This window comes from Mizuhopecten yessoensis, unplaced genomic scaffold (assembly GCF_002113885.1).
Source record: "Mizuhopecten yessoensis strain PY_sf001 unplaced genomic scaffold, ASM211388v2 scaffold6383, whole genome shotgun sequence".
In the NCBI taxonomy this organism is placed as follows: Eukaryota; Metazoa; Mollusca; class Bivalvia; order Pectinida; family Pectinidae; genus Mizuhopecten; species Mizuhopecten yessoensis.
In genome coordinates this window covers 744,084-767,225 of record NW_018406522.1, presented here as the reverse complement: position 1 = coordinate 767,225, position 23,142 = coordinate 744,084, and the positions used below count along the sequence as shown (strand labels likewise).

The 23,142-nt window shown below is 36.0% G+C and overlaps 1 protein-coding gene across 2 annotated transcripts; it reads left to right on the top strand.

The window, feature by feature from the left end:
- The first annotated feature begins 1,996 nt into the window (after positions 1-1,996).
- LOC110452092 (deoxynucleoside triphosphate triphosphohydrolase SAMHD1-like) lies at positions 1,997-20,480 on the top strand. 2 transcript variants are annotated; one of them, XM_021500413.1, is made up of 16 exons: positions 1,997-2,087; positions 2,651-2,670; positions 2,946-3,106; positions 5,440-5,552; positions 5,950-6,014; positions 6,641-6,703; positions 7,072-7,146; positions 7,510-7,560; positions 8,355-8,522; positions 12,904-12,995; positions 14,669-14,722; positions 15,896-16,064; positions 16,512-16,556; positions 17,030-17,107; positions 17,988-18,086; positions 18,997-20,480. In XM_021500413.1, the coding sequence occupies exons 2-16, from the start codon at positions 2,662-2,664 to the stop codon at positions 19,120-19,122; spliced, it is 1,368 nt and encodes a 455-aa protein (XP_021356088.1). In that variant the 5' UTR covers positions 1,997-2,087; positions 2,651-2,661; the 3' UTR covers positions 19,123-20,480. The 2 variants fall into 2 exon arrangements, with proteins under 2 accessions (XP_021356088.1, XP_021356087.1); XM_021500412.1 differs by having other exon boundaries at positions 18,991-20,480.
- Positions 20,481-23,142: the final 2,662 nt, after the last annotated feature.

The window sequence follows — 23,142 nt, the reverse complement described above, 5'->3', positions numbered from 1 at the left end:
ACCACTGACATATAAGATTTACAGGTACAGACAGACATCTGTGATTTACAGGTACAGACTTACATATGTGATATACAGGTTCAGACAGTCATCTTAGATTTACAGGTACAGACACACATCTGTGATATACAGGTACTGACAGACATCTGTGATATAATGGTACAGACAGACATCTGAGATATAGGTACAGACAGACATCTGTGATTTACAGGTACAGACTTACATATGTGATTTAAAGGTACAGACAGATATATACGATTTACAAGTACAGACAGACATCTGTAAGTTACAGGTACAGACAGACATCTGTGATATACAGGTACATACTAACATATAATATATACAGGTACAGACTGACATCTGTGATATAATGCTACAGACAGACATCTGTGATATAGGTACAGACAGACATCTGAGATATAGGTACAGACAGACATCTGTGATTTACAGGTACAGACAGACATCTGTGATATACAGGTACCACTGACATATAAGATTTACAGGTACAGACTGACATATAAATATACAGGTACAGACTGACATATGTGATTTAAAGGTACAGACAGACATGTAAGATTTACAAGCACAGACAGACATCTGTGATAAACAGGTACCACTGACATATAAGATTGACAGGTACAGACAGACATCTGTGATATACAGGTACAGACAGACATCTGTGATAAACAGGTACCACTGACATATAAGATTGACAGGTACAGACAGTCATCTGTGATTTACAAGTACAGACTAACATCTGAGATTTACAGGTACAGACGGGCATCTTTGATATACAGGTACAGACAGTCATCTTAGATTTACAGGTACAGACAGACATCTGTGATATACAGGTACAGACAGACATCTGAGATATAGGTACAAAAAGACATCTTTAATTTACAAGTTTGACAGGCTTTTACTCCAATCGGGAAATAAAGATACCAAGATAAATATCAGGACACTAGATTCTCCTGTTACAATCACAAACGCCCGTGTTATATCTGAAAATATCAGCCTGTTAAAAATTTGTAGATGGGCAGATGAACGGACAGCCAGATTATCGAGATAGGGTGTCAGTTTCTGTTATTTCAAGTCAGAAAAAGAAATACCTCTAAAATAGCAACCGGATAAGTAGGTAAGATATTATAATAAAAAGGATTTTTTGGAGTTTAAGTAATGTTTGGCAGCAGCTAGGTTTCTAAAGATACATTTGTATATACGACGCGTGTCACAGAGGTCAAATATCAGAGAATATATATGTATCATGCTATTACAATACATAAACACTCGTCACTGCAAAAGCTCCAAATATTGTCGAACCGCTTGCTTAAGTAAAAGATGACCGGCCATAACGGATTTGTTTAGATTCAAACTATATCTGACAGTATTGCAAAATCATTGTTTAAGTAAAACGTTCACATAAAACCTATAATCTCATTCAAATAATATATAGTGTACGGAAAGGTATAAAGACGTTCCCCTGTTTCTATAAATGTCACTCTTTTGAAACATGCTATTTTTCAATTTCGCTGTAATTTTAATACTACATATTGTATTACATATATTTTCACACGTATTTAAATGTCGACATTTTGCACAATCTGTTTTAGTATAATGCAAACATCAGCAAATTAGGAAACCTGACGTTATCATTTTGTTGACAAACCAAAGTCAATGTTTAGTTATAAATAATCGCACTATGTTAGCCGTTTAAGCTTGCTAACTAATATATTTAGATAAACTTGTGGTACTTTAGTTAGTTTGATGTATCACAAAGTATCAATATTTAAATACAATTTGTCTAGTAAAATGTTATATTATGTCGAAATATTAACATTCATAACAACAAATGTCAGTCGAGATAGTACCAACGGATTGAACTAGCTTGATACAGCACACTTATTAGGTTAGGACATGCTCACGGATCAAATAAATAAAAGTTATAAAGTAAACACTTGAGACCTTATTCTCTAATCTTTCACACACTGTACCAGATTAATAGTTTCATTGGTATATAACGACACGCGGTTATACGGTCCCGAGGTCATTCTAAGGATTGGACAGCTGGAGAAGGCTTCGATTTACTGGTACGTTTGAAATGTTTTCATATCTTTATATTCTTAATAATCCAGGATGTCCAAGGTCGATGAGTAAATAGCCAAATTCATTAGTATATATGTACAATGTACGAACCACAGTATCCTGGCTGATTAAGTTTCAGTGTTTGTAGAAGGCAGTGTGTCTGGACAATCCAAGTTTCACTCTTTGCAAAATGGAAGGGATCTCGTGTCTTTGTTCCGCTGTATATGTCTAAACGATGTTCTGCGTTGTATTCTTATGAAAATGTTTTGCAATTAACAAATACACTTTAACCAAAACGTTTTCTTCTCCCGTCTAGGTAAAAATCGAACGTTTGACACTACATGCCCATGTTAAAAAATCCCTGCACTTCCTTGCTTATACTTGTTACACTATAACACTACCACGGTGTCATAAAGACTACCGCTCTCGTTATTTACGGTTAATCTACTTCTTTCCAATCCGTCGATAAGCTCAATGTCATCATTTCATAAATCTTATTTGAGTCAGTCCAGCAGACGAATTTTCATCTGCGTTATTTTTTTATATAATGATTTGTTTTCGTCGGCAGACACACTGATCATGTCAAAGGTAGGTCTGACTTTTTAAAAATTTATTTAACACTATAATCATAAAACTCCAAAGGATACGATGTTTATGTATACATGTAACCAATTATAAAGTATTATTCCTAAAACAATCTTTAAGTATGAGCTACAATTGTCTAAACATATTTAAGAACAAGCCGGATAACTCTAATCTTCCATTGAAAAGACACCCTAAAGGACACAAACAATAACTATATTCAGATATTTATCTCGGCATCAGGTTCCTGTCTAAATTTTATAAGAAGAGATTCTGTTTAGGTGTTAAAAGACCCCGTCCATGGAGAGATCGAACTGCATCCATTATGTGTCAAAATAGTGGACACGCTGGAATTCCAACGATTGCGCTTCATTAAGCAGTTAGGATGTTGCTACTTCGTGTACCCAGGCGCTGCCCACAATCGGTTCGAACACTGCATCGGGTATGTATTCACACTAATATGTTAACTCACTAGGCAGAAAGTACCTTTGAGCTTGTAGTGCGGTGCAGCGTCCGTTTTCCGCCCATAACGATACAGATACACGTTTCTTCCTTTATCTGCCGTTTGAACAGATTGCTCTTCTGCCCAACAGCTTCCTTCCTGCTCAGGTGAATTTATATCCCTCTTGGGTAGTATTCACGGAATCAGACCCTAAATCGCTTACTAGTTTCCCCAATATACTTCGTGTCGCAGTATTTGCATACGACGCGTTCTGCAGGGTTTCTTAGGGTGTTTCATTCTGGTGTTGTGCGAGCATATTTTGAATCGTCTTGTGGGGCTTGATGGGCTCCAAAACATCCTAGAAGTTTCGGATAATTCTCTTAATTTAAGGCATGAACATCAGGCCTATCATTAACACCTTCTCCTGGATGGACATTTTTTATACTTAGACCTTCAGAAAATACTAAGACGTAACAAAACCAGTTTAGAGCAATGTTATTTCAATAGTATACATTTATATTAACCAGTAATGCAATTTGTTTCCCTAAAATATTGTGTTTCCGTCAAAGGTCAACTTTGAGTGCTGGCCGGGGTCCAAGGTTAACATTGGTTTTAATGGGTAAACAGCTTTAAAAATCTATTAGAGTCCCATAAGGACTAGGGTCCTGATATTTGGCCAGATACCTGACATAGAGTGATATAGCGTCTCCTCAAATAAATGACCCCGATGTACTTCTAAGATCAAGGGGTCAAATATTTTAAACTTCAAGCAAGATGTACAGACGAACTGGGAGTACATATACTAGAGTAATGCTACTTGGATATACTATGTAAGCCAGCATTATAAATCATTTTCTTTCACATTTCATTTTTCTTCAATTGCTGGCCATAGTAAAAGGTTAACAAGGACTGTAAGTAAAAGGCTTTAAGAATCACCTCCTTTTATCAGGCCAGTGATCATGGCTTGTTGACCATCGCCCAGTGCGAAGCGTTTCTTAGTCCCTCGGTCATAACTTTAAGATGGTTGATATTTCCATCATATTACCATATATAAACATAATTATGCTATCAGGATTAGCCTTGGTATCCGGCCCTGACCCTGAAAATTAAGATTCCGATCATTACATTTCAATAAGGCTCCGACCCTATTCACATACTCACGAATTAAACAAGATCCCCTATGAAGAATTATCCGGTCCAGGAATGGGACCAAAAATGAGGAAATATTTGTAGTACTTCCTTTTTACGTAATAAGAATATTTTGCCATGATTCTTCAAATATTCAATTGAGCGATGCAGGCCCTATGCGCCTCTTGTTCGAATGTTTCTGTCTATTTGCACATAAGCAATGAGTTTTTCCGATGTTTTGTATAACCGATCAATAGCTTCCTTGGTATTCTCCAATATCACGACTTCAAACACGGAATAAGGGAAATTTGATCCCTCCTTCATAATCTAGTTGTTAACATGTTTTCAAGAGAAAAACATCGGCCGCAATATATGTTTCCTGCTAATCCAGATAAAAATTACCGCCGTCTTTCAAGACATCAATAAGTTATATGTTTTAATATTCACTGTCGGGCTAATTTTATCTGCAAAGGAATAAAGCAAAAATGGTATTAGTTAGAAAATTGTATAATATAATACATGAATATCAAAACATGTTATATTTAACTGCTATCTGTAAAACTGCTAAAGATAATGGGTGTAGGCAAAAAAACTGCTATTACTATCCATTGGTTTCATCTCAACACCTTTTTTATCCGTTGTTTTAATAATTTTAGGATGCAGTTTAACATCACTATGCTATCAAATACATTTATATTATGACCTTATATCGCACATACCATTTTCTCCCAATGGGGAAGTCAAGTGATGCGTTTAGTGCATGTTTATTAAGATAGTTGTTTTCTCGTTCCAGTGCCGAGGAGTACAAAATAGGGAAAATTCAAATCTGCTTTGTTTTTTAAATTGGTGCAAAACCACTGATAAGCCCGGGGTTTCACCCTAAACCCATTGGGAGGAATTCCCTATTCTACATAACTGGACGTGAAAGAGTCTAATATTCTCTAATTCCTGAGTAGTGATTTAATATTCGAAATCAATCAGAAGTGTTCATTTCTCGATTCGTTAGATATTCTCCATTGTTTGTCGGTGTTATTGTATTACACTGTATGTACAGTAGTTATTCAAATATATTTTTAACATTATAAGTTTTGTATTTCGGTCAACAGTTGTAACTTAACAATAGTTGATGTGAATGACACACGTTTGGTAAATATAGTGTATATATGAAAAAAACACCGTAATCATCTGTTTCGTCGTCTGTGCAGAGTGTGCCACCTGGCGGGGAAACTGGCGCAAGCAATAAGGGATCGCCAACCAGATAAGATCAATGACAGACAATTGCTTTGTGTGAAAATCGCTGGACTTTGCCATGATTTGGGTAAAAATAAAGAATCAATCGCATTTTTATAAGATAGTCAATGTCATGTTTACTTCGAGTACCATATGTATGCATATTTAATGAAGCTATCCACTTTTAATTGGTTCCATTCAATACCCTAATAAAATGGTTTGAATACAACTTTAGTTGATACACGATTGTGCACAATCATATTGGCAAGTGTCAAGATAAGATGACGCCATAACAATCCGCGTATTTTTCACAAGGAACAATCACAATTAAACAATTCAAAAATTATTTCTTGTAGGTCAGATATTAATCAATCAAATGTTTAATTTTGTAATAAATATCTTTTACACATACGGCCCTCAACAGATTACAAAAACAAATTAATAATATCATAATTCCTCTACTCGTTTTGGTCTTTATTTTTCAGGTCATGGACCATTTTCGCACATGTTTGAACATTTTGTTAACAGTTTCAAAGGGAAAAATTGGAAGGTAATTATAATATAGAAAGCATATTTCCGAAAAGATGAATTGGTGAGGATTTTATAAGTATTCAATAAATTGCATGTATATTCACACTGTTTTGCCGCTAAAACTTAAAAATATAATAGAGAGAGTAATGATATAAGGCAGCATTATTGCACTTTGACATGATTTAAAACAATAAAGTATTTACAGCACATATTGAGGCAATGCTTATTTATATTTCGCCCATTCTTAAGTCTGATCAAAATAGCATTTCTCTGGTACAGCTTAGTCTGCCCGGGTCGTATTTTAACGCAAATCAAAATATAATAGCACCGTCGTGTATACCGTGCTGTCCATAATTGTTTAGAATAGGATATATTTTTATTTTTTTGGCATTTTTATTACTTTGTTTGTGTTCTAGTCTTATTTGCAGTTTAGGTTTAAAATTTGTTTCTTGACACCCTTTATATTTAAAAGTAGCAATGTTCAATTCCAGTTCTCAAATAATTGGTAACTAGTATTCTTTAACATCAGTTTTCAAACCCTTAACCCTTTGTGATTAAATTAGCAACACTGATCTCAAGAAAAGTTGCAATGCTCTCGTTAACCTTCTTACTGATTCTTGCCCATGAATATATTTCTTTTCAAAGCACGAAGAAGCCTCAAGAAAGCTAGTTGTCAGGATATACGGTCATCTGAAGAAAGAATTTAAGGTAATATTCGAGATGATTTCTTTTACAAGATGTAAATACATCAATATGTTAAAATAATTAGATTGTTTCTAGATATGTACTGATTGAAAATGAATGTCTGTTATCTGTGTGAAAATGTTTTTAATGTCAGCTGTAATTGAGCAAATAAGAAACCCCAGCAACATTGTTCACATATTCATTTCTTACATCGAACCTCGCCCTATGTCACCGAGTATGACACGACTCATTCATGAATTCAATCAAGCACTTGGCTAGCTTTGATCAAAATATACAAAAATAACTTACGCTAAATCTGCATTCAACCTTATAAACAGGGCGAATCTGTGTGCATTTGTATACCATCTTTTAATTATTTGTTTGCCAATAAGGAGCTAGGAGGGTTAGAGCAAGACGATATTGACTTCATAAAGGACCTTATAGATCCACCAGAAGGCCTTTATCAGGTAAATTAATCTGAACTATTACTAAACACTTCGTCTTATTTAGTTGAAATTGCATTAATCAACATGATATAGTTAAATGGATTTAAAAAGAGATTGCGTGCTGTAGCAGACCTGGTGAAGACTTGCACTGTGAACTAATAGAACACGGAACAAAAGGTTAAAACAATCAGTTCAAGTGAAACTAGCCGGAACTGGATTTTACAGCCTTGACAAATGCTATAGGTTTCCTAAATTCTATTTTCAAGTGTGTCTACTGTATTTGAGTTTCAATGCATTACAAAAAGACAGATGCGTCAATACTACATAATAATGCCTTTATTAACTGTGACCAATACATTCTAATTGAGAATTATCTCCATACAGAGAGCAAAAGATGGCAACGTTGAACAGAAGAAGGACTTTTTCCTGTACGAGGTTCGTATACAGTACTTAAGATCTGTAGGGGCAGAGCCAAATGACTTTCCATAGACGATAATGTTAACGATTACCACTGTCCTGGTTAAATGGGGTTATCCACACTGGTTCACCTGCCCTCATTTTGAAGAATGTCATCTCACAAACCTGTAAAAAAAAAACATTTTAAAATTCTACCAATTTGAACTTTTTTGTAAATGGGGGCCGCCATTTTGTATTGAATTCGGCACCAAAAATTGACCAAAATTTACAACAAATGACACACTTAATAAACTCTCCCAGACAAAAGCATACTTGAACATTTTTATTTTTTCAAACATTTTACATCTATACATATTGCGCAACCAACACATAAAACTTTTGAAACTACTGCCACCTAAATATCCAACCAGATGGCCCCGAGGCATTCACTTTCCTATCAAATCTTCTGCCCAAAAGGGAAAAACCCATAATTTATTTTTGATTTGGTTCCGTGGTCCCTGTAACACAACACGAGTGTAAAAGATTATCAATACCCAAACAAATTATTACAAGCTTTCATACCGTTTAGTAATTTATAGAAATTCTTGATTGTAACTTATTTTACACAACAGCTACTTTATATCTTATACACTGTAACAGCACAATGCGAAGAACAACAACACAAATGTTACCAACTTGCCGAATTACAACATAGACCTCACACAACCTGTAAACAGTAAATTCTTGAGATTTCAAGAATACTACAACATAAATCCAACCACAAAGAGAACAGTTAAACGGTAGAATTTATTTTTATTTTGTATTTTTGATAGATTGTTTCCAATGCTACTTACGGTGTTGACGTTGACAAGTGGGATTACTTCGCACGCGATAGTCTCCATCTGGGTGTTAAGACCAGTTTTGACCACGACAGATTGATAACATCGGCAAGGGCATGTACAGATGATGACGGTGTGACACACGTCGCCTACAGGGAGAAGGTAGGGCTTTAATTGAAGACAACACAATTAAACTCTCTGTATTATTTGCCTTGGAATCTCTCATCCAGGAGCAATATGCCGGGAGATTTTGTGCAGGTTAGTAGCACAAAGTTTCAACTATGGGCGATGATACATTTGAAACATATGGTCCACTCGGGTTGACCGCGTTGACAATCCTGACCCAGCCATACGGGCAGCCTTGATCCACATCGCCTTAGAGATTACCAACTCCCTTGCCCTGAACGACAGCATACACAAATAGGGAGAGATAGCGAAGAAGAAAAACTATTTTATACAAATAATGTTAAGTGTACTGATAGGACCCCTATTATCAAGTAAGTTATACCACAGATACACAGTCATGTTTTATCAAGTAAAACAACTCGATATTGACATAACTGTATGTGCACTACTTTAAGATAAAGGGCGATGATAATTCTGATTGCTATCCAAATTTGATATATATCATTCGTGCTCGATGCATGCACAATATGGTATTGTTTTAATGTTTTAGTTCCTGGCTGACAATATCTTTGTTCAGTTTGATGTTTACATGTCGCAGTTGATTCGGTACTCAACAGTTTGCTTGGAATAACATGAGCTCCGTGATAGATGTCGAAACTTATAAAAGATGCAGGTTGGTGAAAAATATGGACAAGTTTTAGGATCGTCATCATTCTTTCATACGGAAACATGTTATTTCTTTGTGTGATATGAAGGTCAATGGTTTTGATAATGCTAATTAGTGAGCCTTGTGGTTTGTTGTCACTAGACTACCCCAGTTCTCGATATAAGGACATGGCATTTCTTGAATATGACCTTATGGTGGGTGTCATCGATGAAGCAGAAGTTCTGTTGTTCTCTGTAGGACTCTCTAACCTGTCCTGAGCCGTTCTTCCCTGTTCTCTGTTGATCTCTGTAGGTCACTCTAACCTGTCCTGAACCGTTCTTCCCTGTTCTCTGTTGTTCTCTGTAGGACTCTCTAACCTGTCCTGAGCCGTTCTTCCCTGTTCTCTGTTGATCTCTGTAGGTCACTCTAACCTGTCCTGAACCGTTCTTCCCTGTTCTCTGTTGTTCTCTGTAGGACTCTCTAACCTGTCCTGAGCCGTTCTTCCCTGTTCTCTGTTGATCTCTGTAGGACTCTCTAACCTGTCCTGAGCCGTTCTTCCCTGTTCTCTGTTGTTCTCTGTAGGACTCTCTAACCTGTCCTGAGCCGTTCTTCCCTGTTCTCTGTTGATCTCTGTAGGACTCTCTAACCTGTCCTGAGCCGTTCTTCCCTGTTCTCTGTTGTTCTCTGTAGGACTCTCTAACCTGTCCTGAGCCGTTCTTCCCTGTTCTCTGTTGTTCTCTGTAGGACTCTCTAACCTGTCCTGAGCCGTTCTTCCCTGTTCTCTGTTGTTCTCTGTAGGACTCTCTAACCTGTCCTGAGCCGTTCTTCCCTGTTCTCTGTTGTTCTCTGTAGGACTCTCTAACCTGTCCTGAGCCGTTCTTCCCTGTTCTCTGTTGTTCTCTGTAGGACTCTCTAACCTGTCCTGAGCCGTTCTTCCCTGTTCTCTGTTGTTCTCTGTAGGACTCTCTAACCTGTCCTGAGCCGTTCTTCCCTGTTCTCTGTTGTTCTCTGTAGGACTCTCTAACCTGTCCTGAGCCGTTCTTCCCTGTTCTCTGTTGTTCTCTGTAGGACTCTCTAACCTGTCCTGAGCCGTTCTTCCCTGTTCTCTGTTGTTCTCTGTAGGACTCTCTAACCTGTCCTGAGCCGTTCTTCCCTGTTCTCTGTTGTTCTCTGTAGGACTCTCTAACCTGTCCTGAGCCGTTCTTCCCTGTTCTCTGTTGTTCTCTGTAGGACTCTCTAACCTGTCCTGAGCCGTTCTTCCCTGTTCTCTGTTGTTCTCTGTAGGACTCTCTAACCTGTCCTGAGCCGTTCTTCCCTGTTCTCTGTTGTTCTCTGTAGGACTCTCTAACCTGTCCTGAGCCGTTCTTCCCTGTTCTCTGTTGTTCTCTGTAGGACTCTCTAACCTGTCCTGAGCCGTTCTTCCCTGTTCTCTGTTGTTCTCTGTAGGACTCTCTAACCTGTCCTGAGCCGTTCTTCCCTGTTCTCTGTTGTTCTCTGTAGGACTCTCTAACCTGTCCTGAGCCGTTCTTCCCTGTTCTCTGTTGTTCTCTGTAGGACTCTCTAACCTGTCCTGAGCCGTTCTTCCCTGTTCTCTGTTGTTCTCTGTAGGACTCTCTAACCTGTCCTGAGCCGTTCTTCCCTGTTCTCTGTTGTTCTCTGTAGGACTCTCTAACCTGTCCTGAGCCGTTCTTCCCTGTTCTCTGTTGTTCTCTGTAGGACTCTCTAACCTGTCCTGAGCCGTTCTTCCCTGTTCTCTGTTGTTCTCTGTAGGACTCTCTAACCTGTCCTGAGCCGTTCTTCCCTGTTCTCTGTTGTTCTCTGTAGGACTCTCTAACCTGTCCTGAGCCGTTCTTCCCTGTTCTCTGTTGTTCTCTGTAGGACTCTCTAACCTGTCCTGAGCCGTTCTTCCCTGTTCTCTGTTGTTCTCTGTAGGACTCTCTAACCTGTCCTGAGCCGTTCTTCCCTGTTCTCTGTTGTTCTCTGTAGGACTCTCTAACCTGTCCTGAGCCGTTCTTCCCTGTTCTCTGTTGTTCTCTGTAGGACTCTCTAACCTGTCCTGAGCCGTTCTTCCCTGTTCTCTGTTGTTCTCTGTAGGACTCTCTAACCTGTCCTGAGCCGTTCTTCCCTGTTCTCTGTTGTTCTCTGTAGGACTCTCTAACCTGTCCTGAGCCGTTCTTCCCTGTTCTCTGTTGTTCTCTGTAGGACTCTCTAACCTGTCCTGAGCCGTTCTTCCCTGTTCTCTGTTGTTCTCTGTAGGACTCTCTAACCTGTCCTGAGCCGTTCTTCCCTGTTCTCTGTTGTTCTCTGTAGGACTCTCTAACCTGTCCTGAGCCGTTCTTCCCTGTTCTCTGTTGTTCTCTGTAGGACTCTCTAACCTGTCCTGAGCCGTTCTTCCCTGTTCTCTGTTGTTCTCTGTAGGACTCTCTAACCTGTCCTGAGCCGTTCTTCCCTGTTCTCTGTTGTTCTCTGTAGGACTCTCTAACCTGTCCTGAGCCGTTCTTCCCTGTTCTCTGTTGTTCTCTGTAGGACTCTCTAACCTGTCCTGAGCCGTTCTTCCCTGTTCTCTGTTGTTCTCTGTAGGACTCTCTAACCTGTCCTGAGCCGTTCTTCCCTGTTCTCTTTTGTTCTCTGTAGGAGTCTCTAACCTGTCCTGAGCCGTTCTTCCCTGTTCTCTGTTGATCTCTGTAGGACTCTCTAACCTGTCCTGAGCCGTTCTTCCCTGTTCTCTGTTGTTCTCTGTAGGACTCTCTAACCTGTCCTGAGCCGTTTTTCCCTGTTCTCTGTCGTTCTCTATAGGACTCTCTAACCTGTCCTGAGCCGTTCTTCCCTGTTCTCTGTCGTTCTCTGTAGGACTCTCTAACCTGTCCTGAGCCGTTCTTCCCTGTTCTCTGTCGTTCACTGTAGGACTCTCTAACCTGTCCTGAGCCGTTCTTCCCTGTTCTCTGTTGTTCTATGTAGGACTCTCTAACCTGTCCTGAACCATTCTTCCCTGTTCTCTATTGTTCTCTGCAGGACTCTCTAACCTGTCCTGAGCCGTTCTGAGTAGGCATAACTTGTGTCTCTTACAGCAACTCGATTTGTACAAACATACACACGTTTACAGTTTACCATTATATACCAACGTATATCGCCCCTAAGCTACAGGTAATTTTTTTAATCTCTGAGAAATTATCAAGCTCAATTCTCTTTAATACGTCGCTTCCCCCGAGTCATAAGATAATTTTTTATCTCTTAACATCTCATTAGAGTTTTTCAATAAACAATTCAGATCGGAACCTCCCATTACCCATTCTATTAATATACAATTACTGGCTATCTGGAAGTACTGGGGGTTTCAGTCAGATTTTTATTACCCGTTATCAAATAATTAACTCCATTGTAACACTGTTAAATGTATTTAGAGTATCACACAATGTAGCAGATATGCAGCATGTATGCTTTAATTATTTGTAAAATCAAATTCCATCAGAGAGTTGTGTTAATGAACTCACAGTACAGCAAGCATGTACATTATCGAATGTTTAAAAACAGTCATCATGACGTCACAAGTTACAATAAAATAAAAAAGCCGAAATGATGAAATTTGGTCAATCAAAATGAATCACTTTATCAACCTAGGTAAATAATAGCTAGGGTAACAAGAATTTGAAACTCATTTCGATTGTGAAAATTGTATGATGCATTGACGTAAGTTTCAAAAACACGTATAGACTGAATTTCTTTTGATATCCTCTTTGTGTTATTTATTAGTGACTTTAAATGTTTTCAAAGGTCCTCGACCACGTTTACGAGATGTTTCACATCCGGTACACGCTTCATCGAAAGGCTTATCAACATAAAGTAAACAAGGCAATAGAGCTGATGTAAGTACCAGTTTTAGAGTTTTAATAAACGTATGATCTGATATAAGTATCACTATACAGTTAACAGTAGATCTTATTGTACATATATTATCAACCGATTCCAGTAGCTGTTTGCAGTGAATAGAAAGTACCTTTCTGATTGGTCAAGGTTAACTTATTGTGTATCTTGATATTATTTTTCTGCTTTCTATAATAAGGGTGTCTTAAATTGGTACAGTATGAGGTATGAAAGTGTAAAAAGTCGGAAAGTCAAAGGTTTTTACAGAAGAAACAGTTGTAAGATGTTATAGATTAATATCAAAATCTTCTGTTTCGGAATACTCACGAGGAGGGTCCATATCCTAATGACGCATGGGTATTCGGAAAATGTTTTAAAACTGAATCGTGTTTGGATAGTTTTTCTTTTCGAAATATTGGAAAATGTATAGGTTTGGTTCCCTCGGTAATCAAGACTAGTTCTTTCTGCACGCAGATAATATGATAGTATTTGCAGACAAATATTAAGATATATAAAATGTTTTATTTTCTATGACCACAATTCCATACTTATTATACAGAACGTTTATTGTGGATCAGAGACTTTTGTTTAGATTTGATTTTGATTTTCAAGCAACCAATTCTTTTTCAGAATATATAACAGGCTTGATATATCTAACTAGCTCTAAAAGTGATTCCAATTCAGCATGCTATCGTTTTGCCCATAGATTCGTGTAGTCTTCCGCAGAATACATTGGACTGTAAGTTTAACTTATTCACCCCTGAAATGCCATAATGAACTGAGTTTAAATTAGCTAATATATTAAGCACGCCAAAAATAATTCACATTCCAGATGACTTGATATAGGGAATCGATACTAAAGTTCCCGTATGAAAGACCTTGGTAGTTGTGCATTATGGATAGAATTTAGATGACCAGCAACATGTACTATATGTCCAGCTGGACCATAATTGTACGGGACTGTCTAATAGGAACATGCTGAAGGAGGAGTTTCTCTAAGGTCATCCTCAACAGTTTTATGACGTCTCGAAGCTAGTTTCAAAATACCACCGAGAACAGTTATGAAAGAATTCCCTTGTAAATTTCACAAAACAGAAGAAGGGAAAATAAAATAGTTCGAAAATGGTAGACACCCAGTGGTTCCTCATGAGTTTCCATAACGTTTCAAAACGTATCATTGTATTTGATTTTTGTCTTTTGTAACTTTATGTCCATGTCTATGTTTGAATCACAGAGATCAAAGGTCATGATCACAAACATGGCGTTCAACATCAAGTCCAAAACTGATAAAACCCAGAGATTCCATATCACGGAGGTCAAGGGGTCAAAAATGTTGTAGAACATGTTTTACATAAACCACATTTGCTTGTGAAGTTTTGTGACCTTCAATTCAGTACTTAGTCGATAACTGACCTAAATGCGAGATTTAACCGGCCGGGCGTATGGTCATCGATTGTATGCCTCTCGTTTTACTTACTACCTCATCTGATGCAATCGCATTTCAATACCCTTTTTGTATCTTTTAAAAAAAATAATCTTCGTACGTCTCAATTGATAGATCAGCAAATCTTTTATAAATGGCCAACTTATTCTGGGAAATCAGTGGCAGTACAGCCCGGTGCTTCAGTATTTCATTTATTCTCATATATTGTTGTCGATTTTTATGTTTTGACAGGATTTCCGACGCAATGGGAAAAGCAAATTTTGTCGTCGGAGTCGATGGATATGGGTAAAACAGCTAAACATAATATTCCGTTCTTTGTCATTTTTGATATTCACATAATCTAACAAAACCTGGGCTTTATCATTTGACCTTTCCTTATTGATAAAATCTATTAAAATCCGTGCATCATTACCTGACTTCTCCTAATGATATAATAGATTATAACCATGCTTTGTTACCTCACCTTTCCTATTCATATAATCCATTTAAGCCCATGCTTTATCACTTAATCTTTCTTATTGTTATAATTTACACAAACAAAAAATGCTTACACAAAGAAACCTTATTTTAATAAAACAATGTGGTATTGTATCTTTCAATTAATTATTTTTAGAAATTTTGTCTGTATTCTTTTAAATGAAAGAAATCGCACTTCTATTTTTCAGATGCATGTTTTTTGCTAAAACAAATCTTTTAGTGAATAAAGCATAGTGAAATTTAAATAAATTATTTCATATATTGAAAAAAATTTAGGAAAAAATAGTCTGCCATCTTTATTGGCGTAAATGTTATTATACAAACAGTTTAAGGCCACATTTTAAAACATTCGACCCTGTATTTTAGCATTTAATGATTTGGAAATCAGACACGATCCGTAAATGCGTTCTCAAATACTTCCCTACAATACACAAACATGCACTTATTTTTACTGGAGCAAATTTAATGTTTTGATATCTACACAATTGTTTTTACTTTCGGTGTATCATCTGCGAATCTGCAGGTACAGCATGTTTCTATGCAAGCAAGACCATATTTGTATTGCCATAAACGATGTTATTTATAGTGGGAATGTATACTAAACATATTTCTTTAGACTTTCACTATTGACTATAGTAAATAGAAAAATAAAAAATAAAAGGGCAAGTCTTCGGTGGAGATTTAATACAGAAAACTAGGACACCCAGCCTCTTTTTCGAAACTGTAAAACAAATAATTTTATCGGTTTTTTTATTCGGGGGGGGGGGGGGGGGGGGGAGGTATAGAACTCCAAATGGGTTATACATAATAAAGGTAAGTCTCTTTTTGTTAGAAATCTACAAAATCTATTTTTAACATTCAAATAATAAGGTTAATAAACATATATATCACTATCAACTTTCGTATCAAATAATAACAGTTCAAGTGTGAGATATTATTTAAACATGTCTATCTGGTGACTTGATCATTTTGGTTTTAAAGGAAAGAAATAACTTTGTCAGAAGCTGTTGATGACTTGGATGCCTTCCGGAAACTCACTGATCAATTTGTACTGGACAAAATATCAGAATTCTCAAAGGAAGCTCGTGAGCTCGTTGACAGAATTTATAAAAGGAAATTGTATAGATTTGTTGGAGAGAAGCGTATTGAGGTAAAATACATATGTATATCATTTCTCGGCCATATCACTCATTTACGGTAATGTTATTACATCTGACATGTGTCTTCTTTCATTAATAAAAAATACGTAAATTAAGCTTGATAAAAAACACAATTATCAGATTGGATGCATAATAAGTCCTCAATGGAATACACCGACAGAACTATTCCGTGTCTGATTTCTCGCGCAAAGCAGACAAAACACAACTCCTTCATACACTCATGCATGTCACCAACAATGGTAAGGTGCCATAGGACTATAACATCTGATGCAACTTAATATTTTATAGATGTATGCCAGTATTAGACGAAAAGAACAGGCAAACGAAACATTTGAGGATTTACTATTAACATAATGACAGTCGGTATGTAATATACATAGAAGTCACATATATCCACCGAAGTCATCTGTTTCATATTTGCATACTAATTGGTTCAGTTACAGGAGCTTAACGATGAAGAGACCGTCACACAACAAGAAAAGGTAAGATATTTTCCTTTTTAATGTTGTTAACATGAGAAGATAAAACTCTGAAGAGACATTCGTAATAAACCCATACCTCTGTCAATTTTGTTTGGTTATTTCTGTATATCTGGTTCATACCCATACATCTGTCAATTTAGTTTGGTTATTACTTTATATCTGGTTCATACCCATACATCTGTCAATTTGGTTTGGTTATTTCAGTATATCTGGTTCATGCCCATACATATTCTCAACACAGCTTGGTTACTCTGATCTTTTACGACAAAACATTTTGTTTATGTTAATGTATTAAGCTTAGTGTTATAAATACATTAGGTGATACATTTGGAATGCAATTATTATACGTGCTTAAGTCAATGAATTTCGTTCTTAGAAACATAATTATATCAATGGTCAATGAATTAAGCTTGGGCATGTGTCTATTTCACAGCAGTTTATGTATTGATATACATGTATATTCTTTTCCTTAGACGATTCAGACGGAAGAACAATTGAGGGACGAGCTTGTAGGAGAAAAAGAGGGGATCAAAAAACACATCAAAGTTCAAGTACGTTAATCCTTTGTCTTCATCCGGTATGTACGTTTTTCGAAAAACATACCTACAATTGACCACTATAGGTTTCTTTACTCAACACTCAAAAAATAAATCTTGCTGAGATTTGAGACATAGTTTTGGTTACCCAGTAGTGGCTGACACCCTGGGCGTGATTCCATTGGTCAATCTTTCAATTGTTACGTTTGTTACGTATAATATGAGTGTTATAGGATAAAAAGTTGCCCAAACACGTGGTGGTTAGTTTTCATGTTTATCAGACTCTCATTATTTATTTGAAAAGTAGCTGCTCTAGTTAGATAGCCATGATAACCAGCCATCACTCGTCAGCCATCACTCGTTGGGAAACCTCTATACATATAATGGAGTCACCAGAGAGTTTTTAAAACTTAAAGAACAGGTTTGTATACTGGAAGGTTGTACGCGAAAACGAAAAGCGTGTTATTGTCGTATTATTTAATATCGTAGATAATAAATATACACGTGTTCAATTCTGATATCAATCATTTTTTGCAACAAAAAAGATTTTTGTCAGTATACTGTAATATCCGAAACTTGGCAGTGAGACAGGCATCCTTTATGCAAATCCGGGAAACAAATCCGATCAATTGAAATATAGTATATGCCAAAGATTTGAGTAAAACGGTATTTTGAAAAAATAGTTATGGATAAAACTATTAATCATTACTAATTAATTGTATCATTTGTTGCCTTATATAAATATTACCAGGAGTCAAGGCCTGAGCTTATGTAGTAATACCAAAGTGTCGGTAACATGTTGGTAAAGTTTTGATATTATTCATATATTGCACAGTATCACTTATATATGGCCAAATGGCAGGCTAACTGTTTTCCTATGGGTTTTGTTTTATAGATTGCATACTTCGATTACGGAGCTAAGGATAAAAATCCGGTTGATAAAGCCTACTTTTATACTAAAAATGAACCTGATATAGCAAAACACCCGGACAAGGTAAGATATCATCCTTTTATTGTTGTTTACATGAGTAAATTAAACCCTTAATGGGATTTTCAAAACATTACAAGCAGACGTCATTCGCAATACGAGAAGATGTTCGTAAATATAGGATGTTACATGAGTTTCTCTGTCATATTTCAATAGTTTGGTATAACACGAACCTTTAAAAATATTGAACGAGTTCAATAACCTCAAAATGACATGGACACGAATGTAAGATTCTACTTATCACATAGCTTTCATGATTAGAAGAAGAAAAAACTTCCAATACAATTATGTGGTATCAACTGAATCTATGCTTGTCAAAACCAATGTACTCCGGTCAAAGTATTGTCGTTCCGTGCAGTGCAAAATAAATCCAGATTTCAAAACAAAATTATATACAGTTTTTAATGCAATGAAAATAATAGTGACAATATAAAATTTTCAAATTAGTTTAATAGCAAAAACATTAAAACTTATCAGAAAAAATGCTGTTAAAGAAAAGTAATACATGTAGTGAGGTAACGGTTTTGACCAATCGCAGCACCTTTAAGTTTTATTACACGTGTGTTTTTCCATATTTATGACATCGCCGTATGACATAGTAAAATGTGTCTGTTATGTGGTAAAGAATCTTATGCATACACTTCTAAAACAAGTTCCCCCTCCCTGTGTCTGTCTCTGTCCCACTTCCCTTCTCTCCCTTTTTCTCTCAACTATATAATTGTAATGTATCTTTCAGCTATAAGACAATATAATTTTATATACTTTTAGGCATTAAAGTTGTATACTTTATATATAGCTATATATAATTGTATATGTTCTATGTTACAAGTTTTAATGCCCCCCTCCACACACACATACACCCTCCCTACTAGTTTAGGTTTTGGGTAATATATTCACGTTCCTGTTTTTATTGGAGGATGTCCAGAGTGATTGCCTCATGATGAAACCCAAATACATTCGCGTACGGATCGCTAGAGTGTTTTGCACCGAGGAGGCCTATGTGGATAAAGTTAAAGCGTTGGTGGATGCATGGAATCCTTAATAAAAGGGAAACCCTCTAAATCAGACCGATACATAGAGAGCTACGTGTAAAATACACCTAGAAGCTAAATGTTTAGCCAAGAATGAAATATGTGCATTTCAATGTCGAACTAATTTGTGTATTTGGAACAATTCATTATAAGGCCATTCGTAAGTTTGGTGTAATTTAAGCATAAACTTATTTTGGGTGACGTACCATTTGCCAATATTTGTGTAATTTAACTTTTGCAACAATTCTTTGTAATCAAGCTTTTTGCGATTTTGGTGTAATTTAGCTATTTGCTAATTTTATAAAATGTATTTATCAGTGAATATTGTGTAAGTTAACTATTAACTAAAAGTGTTTAATTTATCAAAAAACATCTTTTTGTGTAATTCAACCATTAGCTAACTTTTTTATTTAACCATTGGTCTATATATGTGAATTCAACTATGCGACAATTTTTTGTAATTTAGCTTTATGCAATTTTTGTTTAATTTAGTTATTTGCTAATTTTATTTAATTGATTTATCAGCGATTATTGTGTTGTTCATTAATTAACTTATATTGTTTAATTTATCAATTAGCATATTTTGTGTAATTAAACTTTTAGCTAACTTTTTGTATTTAAAAAAAAAAAGATTTGCCTACATTTATGTTATTTAACTTTGCACTTAATTTGCATAATTCATCTATTTGCTAGTTTTGTGAAATTTAGCTATTTGCTTATTTGATGTAACTTATTTATCAGCTAATATTGTGTTATTTAACTATAAACTATTATAATTTAACATGAGCTATTGTTTGTGTAATTTAACTATTAGCTTGTATTTACGTACTTTAACAATTAACTAACTTTGTGTCTTTTTACTAGTTGCCTTTATTGTGTAAATTAACTATGCGCTAATATTATGATATTTATCTATTTGCAATTTCTGTATAATTTAACTATTAGCTAATATTGTGAATTTAAATATAAGCTAGCTTTGTGTAGTTGAACTAATGGCTTACTTTGTATCTTTTAACTATTTGCCTATATATATGTAATTTAACCATGCGCTAATTATGTGTAATTCAGTTATTTGCTATTTTTTTGTAATTTAACTATTAGCTTATATTTTGTAATTTATCTAGTAGCTGATATTACTTAGTTTAACTTCAAAACTATTTTTTGTATTTTAAATTATTAGCTTAGTTTGTGTGCTTTTACTATCAGGCAGTTTTGTGTAATTCACTATTAATGATTTTTCTGTAATTAAGCTATTTTTATTTGTTTTATTTGGAGCACATATGTGTCATAGGGCTCTACTGTAAGACGGCCAATTCTGAGTATTCTTTCCCAATCCCTTTCAAATTAAAAATACGATGATAAAGTCAAATAACAGTGTTTGTACTTTTCTCAAATACATTTATATTATAAGAGGAACAGCGTACTTATACATTTAAATATATATATATATTAATAAATGTAATTAAAAAAGTTGTGACGTGGAGGTTCACCATACCCTAAACGTTTAAAAGTTACAACTGAAATGTTTGCACTTATTTGACATTTGACCTTGAGATCAATGTCACACTGACCTTATCACAGTGCATTGCGTGTTATTTGTGGGTGATAAAGATATACTGCAAGATTCATTAAGATATCTTAAATGGTTTAAAAGTTTCGTACCAGAGTAAATGTTCTTGAAAAGTCACGGACACTGCCATTTGATGACGTTTCACTACACATCTGAGGGTGATGCAGGTAAATTGAAATTTTCTCCATGATATACGCTTTAAAAGTTACAGCCCGGTCAAGATGTTCCTGAAAGTTTGCAAGTATTTTACCTTTAACCTTGTGATCAAGGTCATAGTGACCTATTGACGATGCACTATATATCACCTGTGGGTGAATATTTAATGTTTTAAAAGTAACAGCCCATACTTTATGTTCCTGATGATTTTTTTTCACTTTTAATTGTTTGACCTTGAAGCCAAAGTCACAGCAACAGTGAACTGTACTGCACACAATATGTGGGTGATGCAGGAACAGTGTAAATCATTTAGACATCTTCGACGGTTTAAAAGTTAAGGCATGAACAAGATTTTCATGAAAAATATGCACTTGTTTGACCTTTGACCTTGAGGTCAAGATCACAATGAACTAATGACAGTTCACATCGTCTATGGGTGATGCAGGTATACTGCAAGTTTCATCAAGATACCTTTAACGATTAAAATGTTGCGGCCCGAACAGGAAATTATTAAAAGAACTAGAAAAACCAGTACTGAAACAATATGTCTCCCATAATTTCGAAAGGGAGACATAATTATCCATTCCAGCCACAAACTGTAAATAGGAAACGTTATAAAGTGTTTCACAGGTACTTTTTCACTGTATTTTTACATTTATTTTCCAATACGCATTTGTACATAAGGCCAATAGCTTGATCTTTGGAAATATTACTACTTGTCAGGTGACCACCTATTTAATAGTTTCACCTGGAAATAATAGCATGCCACCTGTACCTTACCTTATCTTACCTGTATTAGACGTATGCAGGTAAAGTGAATTCGTTTATACTTACGCTTACACATTCCAAGTCACTACAGGTAAATGCCTAAAAATTATTTAAAGTGTAAATTACAATGACAAAAACTGGACACACATGATGCTCTTATATAAAGCTGATGTTTCAGAGTAATGCTAATGATGCGAAGGTATGTGATTACATAGCGTTGTTACTAAACATAACTCTTTTCTGAAAATATTAAAGATTATACCCTTCCATAATTACAATTGTTAGTACGCCTGTTTTAAAAAACAATGAAAATTAATATTTTTTAAACTAAAATCGAGTCGTTTTTACTGCAAAGAATGAGTTTTGTTTTCAATTCAAAGATGTCTCGAAGTATACGAGTTACTTCCCTTTATGTGTCCACGAATTCAGGTCTTAAAACCGAACTAATTATATACATTACATCAAAATCATTTAAATAAATACAGTGAAAGATGTCAATCGTGTAACAGACATGGAATCGCACGCGCAAGTAACATGTTCATAATGATTCAGCAACTAATTTCAATAGACGAAATAAAGGGGAGATACACAGTTCAGGACGGGAAACCTAAGAGGCTTTGCTGCTAATTGCTGCTATTAATGAAGAAGGAATGGGGCCGACTTCAGTCGATCTGAAGAAAACCTTATTCCCATTAATGATTCGGCACAGATACCATACTTTGGACTATTTTAGATGTGGTTATATTTTGGTTTATTTGGCCCTTGGAGTGAATGAGGCAAAATCAAACCCACCAAAAATGTCCCAAAGCCAGAATACTAGAATATTGTCGCAACAAAGGAAAGAAACAGGACTGGCACATGTTTCACCGCCTCAGGAAAGATATCCAGACTGCATTTAAGAATTCCTACAATGAACAAATTCCATACATGCTTGGTGAAGACCATACCACCTACCAGAAGACGTGTTGGGGATTCATCAAAAGCGAAACATTAGGGTCTCACCATTAAGGCAGGATGGAATACTATATAGCGATAGTACCAGCAAGGCTAACACCCTCATCCGACAGTTCACATCAGACTTAACAAGGGAGGATTTGAGTTATGTACCCAATAAAGGTGTTAGTCCCTATCCAGATCTACCAGAGATCGCCATTCATCCTCCCGGAGTGATAGAGTTTCTGAAGAATATCAACATCCACAGAGCCACTGGCCCTGATGCTATCCCATGACAGCTCCTGGAGGAACTAGCAGAGGAGGTGACACCATCCTAACATTGATATTCAAGGCATCATAATACCAAGAACGGATACCAGTGGTCCGAAAATCAGCCTTCAGGGTGAACCAATGTCCTGGAGACGAGAACAGTTTTGTTGGCACTGCAACCACAGGTTGTTTGTGTGTCCACTGGCAACTTAAGAAGACTGGCAAGAACCCACAAACAAGACGAAGGAAATACTACCAAGCTTCCATGTATAATAGCAGAAAATCTTATAGTTGTTTCTTCGTATGTTGTAGGTGTTTTCGCCAATCGCCATGC

Bases quoted from the DNA above. Each gene is read 5' to 3' on its own strand.
- LOC110452092 (XM_021500412.1), top strand. The intron at 6,015-6,640 runs GTAATTATAATA...TTCTTTTCAAAG, and splicing joins TCAAAGGGAAAAATTGGAAG to CACGAAGAAGCCTCAAGAAA. The intron at 7,147-7,509 runs GTAAATTAATCT...ATCTCCATACAG, and splicing joins CACCAGAAGGCCTTTATCAG to AGAGCAAAAGATGGCAACGT.